At 39.6% G+C, this 10,597-nt stretch overlaps 2 protein-coding genes across 12 annotated transcripts in view; both read left to right on the top strand.

Annotated features, from left to right (window-relative positions):
* CCNB1IP1 (cyclin B1 interacting protein 1) overlaps positions 1–884 on the top strand; it is a 24,112-nt gene extending 23,228 nt beyond the window's left edge. For all 10 annotated transcript variants that reach the window (XM_017868496.1, XM_017868500.1, XM_017868495.1 and 7 more), the window contains one exon: positions 505–884. In XM_017868496.1, the coding sequence (XP_017723985.1) occupies positions 505–755 (251 nt within the window). In that variant the 3' untranslated portion in view covers positions 756–884. The remainder of the gene's footprint in view (positions 1–504) is intronic.
* Positions 885–4,405: 3,521 nt separating this feature from the next.
* Positions 4,406–10,597, top strand: part of TTC5 (tetratricopeptide repeat domain 5) — a 17,201-nt gene continuing 11,009 nt past the window's right edge. Inside the window, exons 1-3 of one of the 2 annotated variants that reach the window (XM_017868493.1) lie at positions 4,406–4,696; positions 8,761–8,893; positions 9,915–10,126. In XM_017868493.1, the coding sequence (XP_017723982.1) occupies positions 4,646–4,696; positions 8,761–8,893; positions 9,915–10,126 (396 nt within the window). In that variant the 5' untranslated portion in view covers positions 4,406–4,645. The remainder of the gene's footprint in view (positions 4,697–8,760; positions 8,894–9,914; positions 10,127–10,597) is intronic. The other variant, XM_017868492.1, reaches the window with a different exon arrangement.

Below are 10,597 nucleotides of genomic sequence, written 5' to 3'. Positions count from 1 at the left end.
GCTCACTGCAAGCTCCGCCTCCCGGGTTTCCGCCATTCTCCCGCCTCAGCCTCCGAGTAGCTGGGACTACAGGCGCCCGCCACCTCGCCCGGCTAGTTTTTTGTATTTTTAGTAGAGACGGGGTTTCACCGTGTTAGCCAGGAGGGTCTCGATCTCCTGACCTCGTGATCCGCCCGTCTCGGCCTCCCAAAGTGCTGGGATTACAGGCTTGAGCCACCGCGCCCGGCCTATCTGCTTTGTCTTAATCCTATGCTAATTGATATTGGGTCATGGTATATGCCAATATTTCATCATTATATTTTTTCTAGAACGTTTGTTGCAATGTTTTAAAAAAGATTATTCTTAACCTGGGGCAAAAGGTTTTATATGTCTGTTTTTTTCTAAGACAAATACTGGAGAAAAAATATATATTAGTGTATATATATATATTTGATGATTCCTCTGAAGTAGATTATGTAGATAACAAATGAATAAAATTATGTTTTCCCTTTTTTTCCCCACTAGGTAACAACTCCAAGTTTCCTTTGGATAATACACCTGTTCGAAATCGGGGCGATGGAGATGGAGATTTTCAGTTCAGACCATTTTTTGTGGGTTCTCCCACAGCACCTGAACCCAGCAACAGCTTTTTTAGTTTTGCCTCTCCAAGTCGTGAATTAGAGCAGCAGCAAGTTTCTAGCAGGGCCTTCAAAGTAAAAGAATTTGAGCCACGCATGGTGTCACACACTTGTGATCCCAGCTACTTAGGAGGTTGAGGCTGGGAGGATCCCTTAAGCCCAGGAGTCTGAGGCTATAGTGATCTAAGATCATGCCACTGCACTCCAGCTTGGGCAACAGAGTGAGACCCTGTTTCTAAAAAAATAAAGATAATTTAGCTAACTTTACAGAATGTTTCTATGTTCCTCTTTAGTGATTTCATTTAGCAAATCTTTTCCTACTTAGGACTCTTCAGGTTGCCTGTGCTTTTAAATCTCTGAAGTTGTCTTCACATTATCAACATAACAAACTCATTGGCAGTGGGGAGTGGTTTAGAGTCTGGTTTCTTTGTTTCTATTATTTAAAGCATAAGCATTTTATTAATCTAAATTCCATTGTGAACTGCTGAATTTTCATCCCTGGTGAGAAGGTTACAATTGTATTTGTTTCAATAGATAACTGTTTCTCCCTGGGCTGTTTCTGACTGAGCTATGTTGTTTATGCCTTAATTACCTGTGTTATATGCTACATGTTGCTTTGAATTCTGGTATTTATGCATATCTGTATATGTAAGTATGTTAACGTACACTGATATTTTGCTGTATTTGTCAGTATGTTTGTGAAAATTTTGGTCTTGGAAAATGGTGGGTGATGTGTGTGTGGCTTGTTATTTGGGTATGTGTATTTATTTGTATATATTTATGTATTTACCTTCATATTAACTTGTTTGGAGGTGTGCTTATGTCAGTGAACGAGAGTACAATTTGATGCATGTATGTTCAGTCCCTATTTGTATTTAAAATAACTCACGTTGATAGTTATTTTTTAAAGTTAATTTTTTTGGTGTTTACAGTTGGTGCTCTGTATCCACAGGTTCTGCTTCTGCAGATTCAGCCAACCATATATCAAAATATTTCAGAAAAAATTAACAATATAACAATAAAAAATACAAATTAAAATACTGTATAACTATTTGGATAGCATTTACATTGTAGGTATTATAAATAATTTAGAGGTGATTTGAAGTGTTTGGGAGAATCTGTAGGTTGTATGCAAATACCATGCCGTTTTATAAAAGTGACATGAGTATCCAAGGATTTTGGTATCCGTGAGGGTTCCTGGAACCAATCCCCAAAGATACCAAAGGAAGACTGTATTTTAAAATAAAGCTACTTCTTTACCTTTTGGTCAACTGTTGCCTTGGGTTTACTTATTTAGGAATGCACTTCTGCAGAAAGTTTGCCAATGTGTTATTGATCTCAAGAGACTGTATTAAAATAATTTAAAAGATTTATTCATTGTTTTCCTTTATTTAGTGAGCATTTCTGACTATTATTATGGAAATTAAATTCTGTTTAATTATGCATATACTAATTTAAAATGTAGAGCCATGATAGAAATTTGAAGGACTTCTCAGTAACTTTATGTCCTATTAGAGGAAATACTTGAAAGCATACTGGCTGGGGAGGCAGAAGATCTGGGTTCTGGTTTCTACTTAGTTTAAACTTGCTTGGACTTTGTATCTGTAAAATGAAGGATTAAATTATCCTTACAGCCTTTTCTAACTCTTAAATTTTAGGATTGATTCTTAATGGTTTAGGATGTGTTAACAATGGAATTACCCTAAATGCCAAATCCCATTGTTTTTTAGGTAATAAAATAATACTGAAATCATTTGAAGATCGTTTATGTTTAGTCATTGTAGAAAGGCAGTTAAATACCCCTGCTTTACATAATTGAAAAGCAAGTAGTGTTTCCTTCACTAGGAATATAAAGTATAAAATCTCTTAAAATTATTCTTAGTGTGCACCAAAGTTATTTATTACTGTTTTTTTGAGATGGAGTCTTGCTGTGTCGCCCAGGCTGAAGTGCAGTGGCAGCATCTTGGCCCACTGCAACCTCCACCTCCTGGGTTTAAGTGGTTCTGCCTTGGCCTCCCAAATAGCTGGGATTGCAGGTGCACGCCACACACCTGGCTAATTTTTTTTTTTTTTTTTTGAGAACGGGTAGTCTTGTTTACTCTGCTGCCCAGGCTGGATGCAGTGGCCGGCTCTCAGCTCACTGCAAGCTCACTTCCGGGTTACTCCATTCTCCTGTCTCAGGCCTCCCGAGTTAGCTTAGGACTACAGGCGCCCACCTCGTCGCCGGCTGGTTTTTTGTTTTTTTATAGAGACGGGTTTCACCGTATTAAGCCAGGATGGTCTCGATCTCCCTGACCTCGGTGATCCGCCCGTCTCAGGCCTCCCAAAGTGCTGGGATTTACAGGGCTTTGAGCCACCGCGCCCGGCACCTGGACTTTTTTATTTTTTTTTTTTTTTTTTTTTTTTTTTTTTTTTATTTTTGTAAATTTTGTATCTTTAGTAGAGAAGGGTTTTCACCACTTTGGCCAGGCTGGTCTTGAACTCCTGACCTCAAGTGATCCGCCCGCCTTGGCCTCCCAAAGTGCTGGGATTACAGGTGTGAGCCACTGTGCCCAGCTTCGTGTGCACCAAAGTTAAAATGTCTGAGAAAGGGGATGAAAAATGTTAAAAGTTTTAGGGCTGGGTGTGGTGCGTCACGCCTGTAATCCTAGCACTTCGGGAGACCGAGGCGGGTGGATCACTTGATCAGGAGATCGAGACCATCCTGGCTAACATGGTGAACCCCATCTCTACTAAAAATACACACAAAAAATTAGCCGGGCGTGGTGGCATGCGCCTGTGGTCCCACTGTAGTCCTAGCTACTCTGGAGGCTGAGGCAGGAGAATCACTCGAACTCGGAGGTGGAGGTTGCAGTGAACCGAGATCGCGCCATTTGCACTCCAGCCTGGGCTACACAGTGAGACTGCGTCTCAAAAAAGTTTTAAAACATCCCTCCCTATTTTATAGCTAATGACATAGATTTTATAGGTTACAATACAAACTATTTCCTTTATGTTGGAAAATGATTTGAGGAAATGATTTTATGTACATTCATGATTTCTGCCTTGAACGTTTTGCTTCTTTGTTAGGTTCACAGAATCAGCTTGAAGCTGTAATTAAAACTAAAAAAGTAAAGCAAAACTGTCAGGAATATTAAATGACACTTTAAAAGATTTATTCACAAGTTTAATATATTCACAAGGTACAAACTTGAAAGTTACAAAAGGCATAGAGTGAAAAGTCTACCCCAGTTCCCTAGTTACTCATTTTGCTCCAGTAACTAGGAGCAAAATGCTCTTTGTAAGCTCACTTCTGCTCTTTGTAAGCAATAGTGTTGCCAGTGTCTTGTGTCTTTCCAGAGACTATGTAGAAGCAAATAATTTTTTATTTAAAAATTATGTTTATATTTGAATAGGTGATACATATAGATGGCAAGAAAATTCAAAAGCGCAGGCAGTGAAAATTTTCTTCACTTACCCACAGCTCCCCAGTTTCTGTTTCCCTCTGCAGACACTCATCGTTTCTTATATATCCTTCTGGATGTTGTCTATAAATATGGAGGCATTATTAGTGTACAGCACGGTGGTTTTTATGAGCCATCCCAAGTGTAGTATTTATTAGGATAGTGCATTAAAATGGTAAAGTTAATCATACATGGAAAATTATTGCAAAGTTTGGAAAAGATTGAGTAAAGTAGCCGTTGTACTACATGGTTTTAAAAATTTCAAACAACACAGGTGTGCACTTCTTAAACTCTCTTCTTCATGGAGTATTATAATCTTAGTATAAATAAGTAGGAAGATATGAAACAAGAATATAGAAATTAAGCTGAGGACATTTTGTTTCCAGGATCTGGGAAAGAAACAAGTTTATGAACTCAAAAGTGGTTGCAGAGCATCTATGTGCTGTAGGAAATAGTTAAGTTGGTTTGAAGCAAAGCCCTTCGTGGGCAGAAAAGCCTCCAGAACGCCAGATGTCGCTGTGGTTCCGCGATGAGAGAGGGCGTGCGTCTCTGTGGTTATAAAGTTGGGGGTGGAGTGGCCGGGAGATGATGGCTGATGAGGAGGAAGAAGTCAAGCCGATCTTGCAGAAATTGCAGGTGGGGCCTTAGATTAAAATCTGTATGTGTTTTTGTTACTCCGAATGAAGCAGGGAGTCCAGTTTATGTAGTGCCCGCGAATTCCCCGGCACACACGCGAAGCTACGTGCGTCTGTGCGGTTACTATAACAACCCTTGAGGGTGCAGCCGCAGCCAGCGAGGGAGCCTCCCAGTGTGTTGGAACCTCCTGCTGTCGACCTGACTGCGGTTAATTTCAGTCCTGTATGGAAGAGGATTTGTTGCTCCTAACTATTCATGTACATTTTTAGAGAGGACGTTGTTTTCTCGATTCATCCATAGCGAATAGCATATACATGTGTATGGCAGATCTGCATGAACTATTATCACATGTTGTTTTGATCCCTACAAAAGCCATTTAACACCTTTCTGCTTTGAATTTGGCAACAATCACACTAATGACCTGCACTGCAAGTGTCCTGGTTACTCCCCTTAGGATTTCAGTTTTGATTTCTTTCAACATGTGTAGTTCCACTTTGGGGTCTGATGCAGAGGGGTCCAGACTCCACGTAGTCCACAGGTGACTGTGCTTCTGAGTAAGACTAGGCTTTTGGGCTTGGTAGGGAGGCGTTAACTAGTTGCTTGGCTCTTTGCCTTTAAGGACCCACGATTTTCCTTAAACCTCAGGAACTCAGTTCTTCGTTCCAAGACAGCCTGTAACTTAAATATTAGAACTATGACAGGCTTGTAACTTGCCTAAAGGTGTTTAACGCACAAATTTAAATATTGGTGAAATTTCTTTGTTCTTGAGTAGATTAAAATAGTAACACTTTTTAGAGTGTTCCAAGTGATTTGGATTAACTTCATTTTATTCCCTAATTGTGACTGACTGAAAACAGAGATTCTCAATTCTGGTTCTATATTAGAAACATTATTGGTGGATATATGTTTGTATATGTACAGAAAAAAATCTGAAAAGGTATACAAATCAGTGGTTATCACTGAGGTTGTCTGGGGGAATTTTTTACTCTCTGTTTTTTACATGTATCTATTTGAATTTTAACAACTTACATGTATTGATTTTGCCATGAGAAAATAAGTTTCTAAAAACGTTCAGTCCAGGGGAAAATAAAACCAAACAAGTTCTTGAATGTTTGATTTAACAACTAAAACCAATCAATAAGCCCCCCTCTAAAACTCTTAATTTGCAGCCATGTTGATTTCAGGACAAAAGGAAATTGGTTGTAATTTTTTATGAGAATTGTCTTTTCCTAGGTTCATTTGTGGTAAATGTCCTAAGCAGCTTGGGAGAGGATACTTCGGTTATGTTGGGGTGGGGTCGGTGCAGGAATGGAATAAAGGAGTGAAGTAGAGAAGAGGAAAAGGATTAGATAATGGTGTTGCTGTTCATGGAGATGGTGGTAAACTTTCATTTCATTGTTATAGACATTTTAGTGTAAAAGGAATGTATAAAAGGATATTTCTCAAAGTGTGTTTTACAGTTTCGTTACAATCATCTGGGGTGCCTGTTAAAAATGTAGAATTTTGAGTTCTGCTAAACTGTTAAAATCAGAGTTTCTGCAGGCTGGGTCTTGGATATAATACAATAAAATTTGAAAAGCATTACTGCAGAGGGTGCTAGTCTGTTCTCTTCATTCTGGATAGAATTTTAAATTAAGTATAGCACATATGTATTTGTTAGAACAGGGGTTAGTTAGTTAATTCAATCAAGTATAGTGAATGAGAGCCTATTATGTCCCAAGGCCTGTTCTGATGCTCGGATGTAGCTCGAAACAAAACAGAATAAAGTCCTTTCCATCCTGGAGGTTACATTTCAGTGATGGAGGCAGACAATAGACAATTAATGATAGGCCACATGATTTAAAATATGGAGAAAAATAAGAGTATGATTTAACAGTAGAGGAGAGAAGGAAGATATTCATTTGGTTTGAGTAATCAGGGAATACCTCTCTGGAATTGATATTTGATCTAAGATCTAAATGGTGATGAGGAATAAGTTATGCAGAGATCTGGAGAAAGTGTCCAGGCATAAAGAAAAGCATGTGTAAAGGCTTCCGGGTGGGCTGAGCTTGATGGGTTTGAGAAACTGCATGAAGGCCACGCTGGCTTGAGTATCATAGGAGAGAGAGTGCTGAGAAGTGAAGTTTGTGTCAGGATGGGTGGTGGTAAGTCAGCTCATACAGTCTTCTAGGCCATGATAAGGACTTGGATTTTATTCTGTCTGCAATGGGAAACTATTTGAAGGTTTGTGATACGATGTACGTTTTTTATAAGAGCACTCCCACTACAGTGAGGAGAATGAGAGAGAACAGAAACAAGATGACTGGTTAAGAAGCTCTTGCAGTCCGGGCAAGTAATGAAGCTGATGTAATCCAGGAATGGTCATAGTGGGACGGAGACAGGTGGATGAATTCAGGATATGTTGTGAAGACCGTTGGTTAGACTCGATGGGAAGTGATTATATATTTCTGCTGCTATCTGTTCAGTTTCAGGTAAGAATAGGGTATCTCTTGTCCAAAATACGTAGGACTAGAAGTTTTTTGGATTTCAGATTTTTTTGCATTTTGGAATATCTGCATATACATAATGAGATAACTTGGGGATGGGACCCAAATCTAAATATGAAACTTGGTGGCTTATGCCTGTAGTCCTAGCACTTTGGGAGGCTGAGGTGGGAGGATTGCTTGAAATCAGGAGTTTGAGACCAGCCTGGGTAACCTATGAGACTGTCTTTTTTTTTTTTTTTTTTTTTTTTTTTTTTTGGCTTTTTTCCCGGCCGGGGGGGGGGGGGGATTTTTTGAAAAAAGGGGTTTGGGACCCCCCTGGGGAACCTATGAAACTTTTTTTTTTTTTTTTTTTTTTTTTTTTTTTTGAGACTGTTGCCAGGCTGGAGTGCAGTGGCACGATCTCGGCTCACTGCAGCCTCTGCCTCCCAGATTCAAGCGATTCTCCTGCCTTAGCCTCCCAAGTAGGTGGGACTACAGGTGTGCTCCACCATGCCTGGCTAGTTTTTGCATTTTTAGTAGAGACCGGGTTTCACCATGTTGACCAGGATGGTTTCGATCTCTTCGTGATCCATCTGCCTCGGCCTACCAAAGTACTGGGATTACAGGCGTGAACCACTGTGCCTGGTGACCCTGTCTTTTAAAAAAGAAAAAAAAATTGTTTAATTTACACTTTATACACATAGGCTGAAAGTAATTCGATACAATATTTTTAATAATTTTGTGCCTGAAACAATGCTTTGACTGCATTTTGACTGTGTGTTAGGTGTGGAATATTCTACTTGTGGTGTCAGCGTTTCAAAAGTTTCGGATTTTGGAGGATTTCAGATTTTTGGATTAGGGATGCTTGACCTGTAGTGGAAAAGTTTTGCCTCATCTGACAGGAAGACTCAGAGGCATTTAAGAGGAAAGAGAATATTTACTTGTAAAAAATCCAAGACACCCAGAAGATGACTTGACAAAAAAAAATTGAACTAAACAAAACCACAATAAGCATTTAAAATAACAAAATGCTGCAAAAATACCAAAGTTACCAAGTTCAAATTGGTATGTTTGTGGTGGAAAACAATGACTCTCTAACATGTTTATTATATTCACAAAGGTTGTATTGTATTTTCAGATATCAGCGTATGAAAAATCAGGGATAAAATGGTTTTAGTTGAGAAGTCCAACTTTAAGTGTAAATTTCAAAGTGTTATTCTTTGAGGACCAGGACCATATAGAATGATCTTACTAACTTTTGGTTTATCTTAAGTTGCAGTGTTTCCCTCCTCGTGACTGTGGTATGTGAAGTGTTTAGTCATATTAGAAGCCCTGCTGGGGCAGGGAGAGAAAACGGTCATCACAGTACAGACACTGACATGGGACAACATGGGACCATGAGACCTGGCCTGGGGTACTGGCTGCTTTTCCTTATGATTTGTGGCATTTTAGTAAACCTGTCCACTTGCCTATTGTGCCATTCCTAGGTGAGATAAGAGAATTGGTCTTTCTAGACCAAGAGACGGTATGGCTAGCCAATTTCAAGTTTCCCTGTCCAGTGCTCTCTCCACTTAATGGTTCTATTGTCATACTTTTTAGGAACTAGTGGATCAGCTCTATTCATTTCGAGACTGCTATTTTGAGACACATAGTGTTGAGGATGCTGGGAGGAAGCAACAGGATGTGCGGAAGGAGATGGAGAAGACCTTACAGCAGATGGAAGAAGTAGTGGGTATGAGCCCTAGAGATTGTACAACCCCCCATCCTTCAGTGAAATGTGATCGACCTTTACTCCCTCCTCGTAGACTCTTTGGTATCCTATCTGTTACTGCTATGGGGTAGTACAATGTAATATAACTTCTCAGGGCCCCTGTGCAACCTTTCATTCCCTAAGCTACTTTTCCTAAAATTTGATTATAGCAAATGGCGTGAAATGAAAGAGCATACTTAATGGAACTATTGCAGTAATTTTACTTTGTGCCTCTAATTTCTTTCACTTTCAAATCCACTTATATAACACGATGGCCATGGTCATCTTCCTAAATCATTACTTCATGCATTTAACCTGATCCTCTTGTCTGCCTTTTTGCTCAGGTATCTTTAAAGATTCCTGCTATTGACTTGCTGAAGTCTAACCCCCTTAACCTGGTATTTAAGTGTCCATTGTTTTACTCTGTTTTCTAACCTTATCTCTGACCAATTACTTGTAGAGGAACTTTCTGTTTCATCCAGGTTGAACCATCTATTCTTCCATGAACATGGCCACATGTACTTTTGATTCTGTGTCTTTGTTTATGTCATTTTCTAACCTGGAGGGTCTTTTCTTTCTCTCTCTCTTTTGTTTTAATGATAGCTATTTGTCCTAACTCCTCTTGACTTGTTAAAGCCCATTCATTGGGCTAATGCGGTATGCTCTTTTTCATGGTTTTAATTTTCTATGTTTATGCTTTGTCTTCACCTGGATTGTAAACCCCTCTAGGAAAATTAGCAACCGAGCTGATCCTTATAGATAGGGGACCAAGAAACAGATGGTAGAAGCTCTAGAAATAATGCTTTCTTTGTTGCCCAATTAGCTAACATAGCACTCTGCTTATGGTGAACTTTCAATAAATGGTTTGTTGATAAATATTTTCCTCAACTCTTTTTATTCCTAAAACTGACATGGAGTTATTTTTTGAGAGAAAGTGCCCTGGTCTTTAACTGTAAGATTACTTGTTTTTTTTCCCACTTTATCTTTTTTTTCTTCCTCTTAGGTTCTGTCCAGGGCAAGGCACAAGTTCTGATGCTAACTGGGAAAGCACTAAATGTGACTCCTGACTATAGCCCTAAGGCTGAGGAGCTTCTGTCAAAGGCTGTGAAGCTGGAGCCCAAGCTGGTGGAAGCCTGGAACCAGCTGGGTGAGGTGTACTGGAAAAAAGGGGATGTTGCAGCTGCCCACACCTGCTTCTCAGGAGCCCTTACCCATGTGAGCTGCGCCCTGTCCTTTTGGAAAGCACAGATAGGAAGGATGAATTTCTTTGGTTCTATGAGTTTCCCTAGGACATGAATGCCAGAGTAGAACTGAAATTGAACTAGGACAGAATCAGGAGGGAGGAAAGGTCAGAGAGCAGACCTGAATGAGGAAAATAGAGGCAGGGTCCTGGGAAAGGCAGATGATGATGGGATCAGGTTCAGGGGGAGAAAGGAAGTGAAGAAAAGTTAGCAACTAAGCTGATCCTTATAGATGGGGGTTGAAGATACAGATGGCAGCAAGAATTTAGATGAAAAAATTAAGGCTGGATGTGGTAGCTTATACCTGTAATCCTAGCACTTTGAGAGGCTGAGGCAGGAGGATCATTTGAGCTCAGGAGTTTGAGACCAGCCTAGGCAACATGGTGAGACCTTGTCTCTAAAAAGAAAAAAAATAAAATAATAATAATAGTAATAATAAAATAAA

Source organism: Rhinopithecus bieti, unplaced genomic scaffold (genome assembly GCF_001698545.2).
Source record: "Rhinopithecus bieti isolate Rb0 unplaced genomic scaffold, ASM169854v2 scaffold_3902, whole genome shotgun sequence".
Classification (NCBI taxonomy): Eukaryota; Metazoa; Chordata; class Mammalia; order Primates; family Cercopithecidae; genus Rhinopithecus; species Rhinopithecus bieti.
Note: the sequence above shows the minus strand (reverse complement) of the source record. Positions and strands in the feature narration are given on the sequence as shown.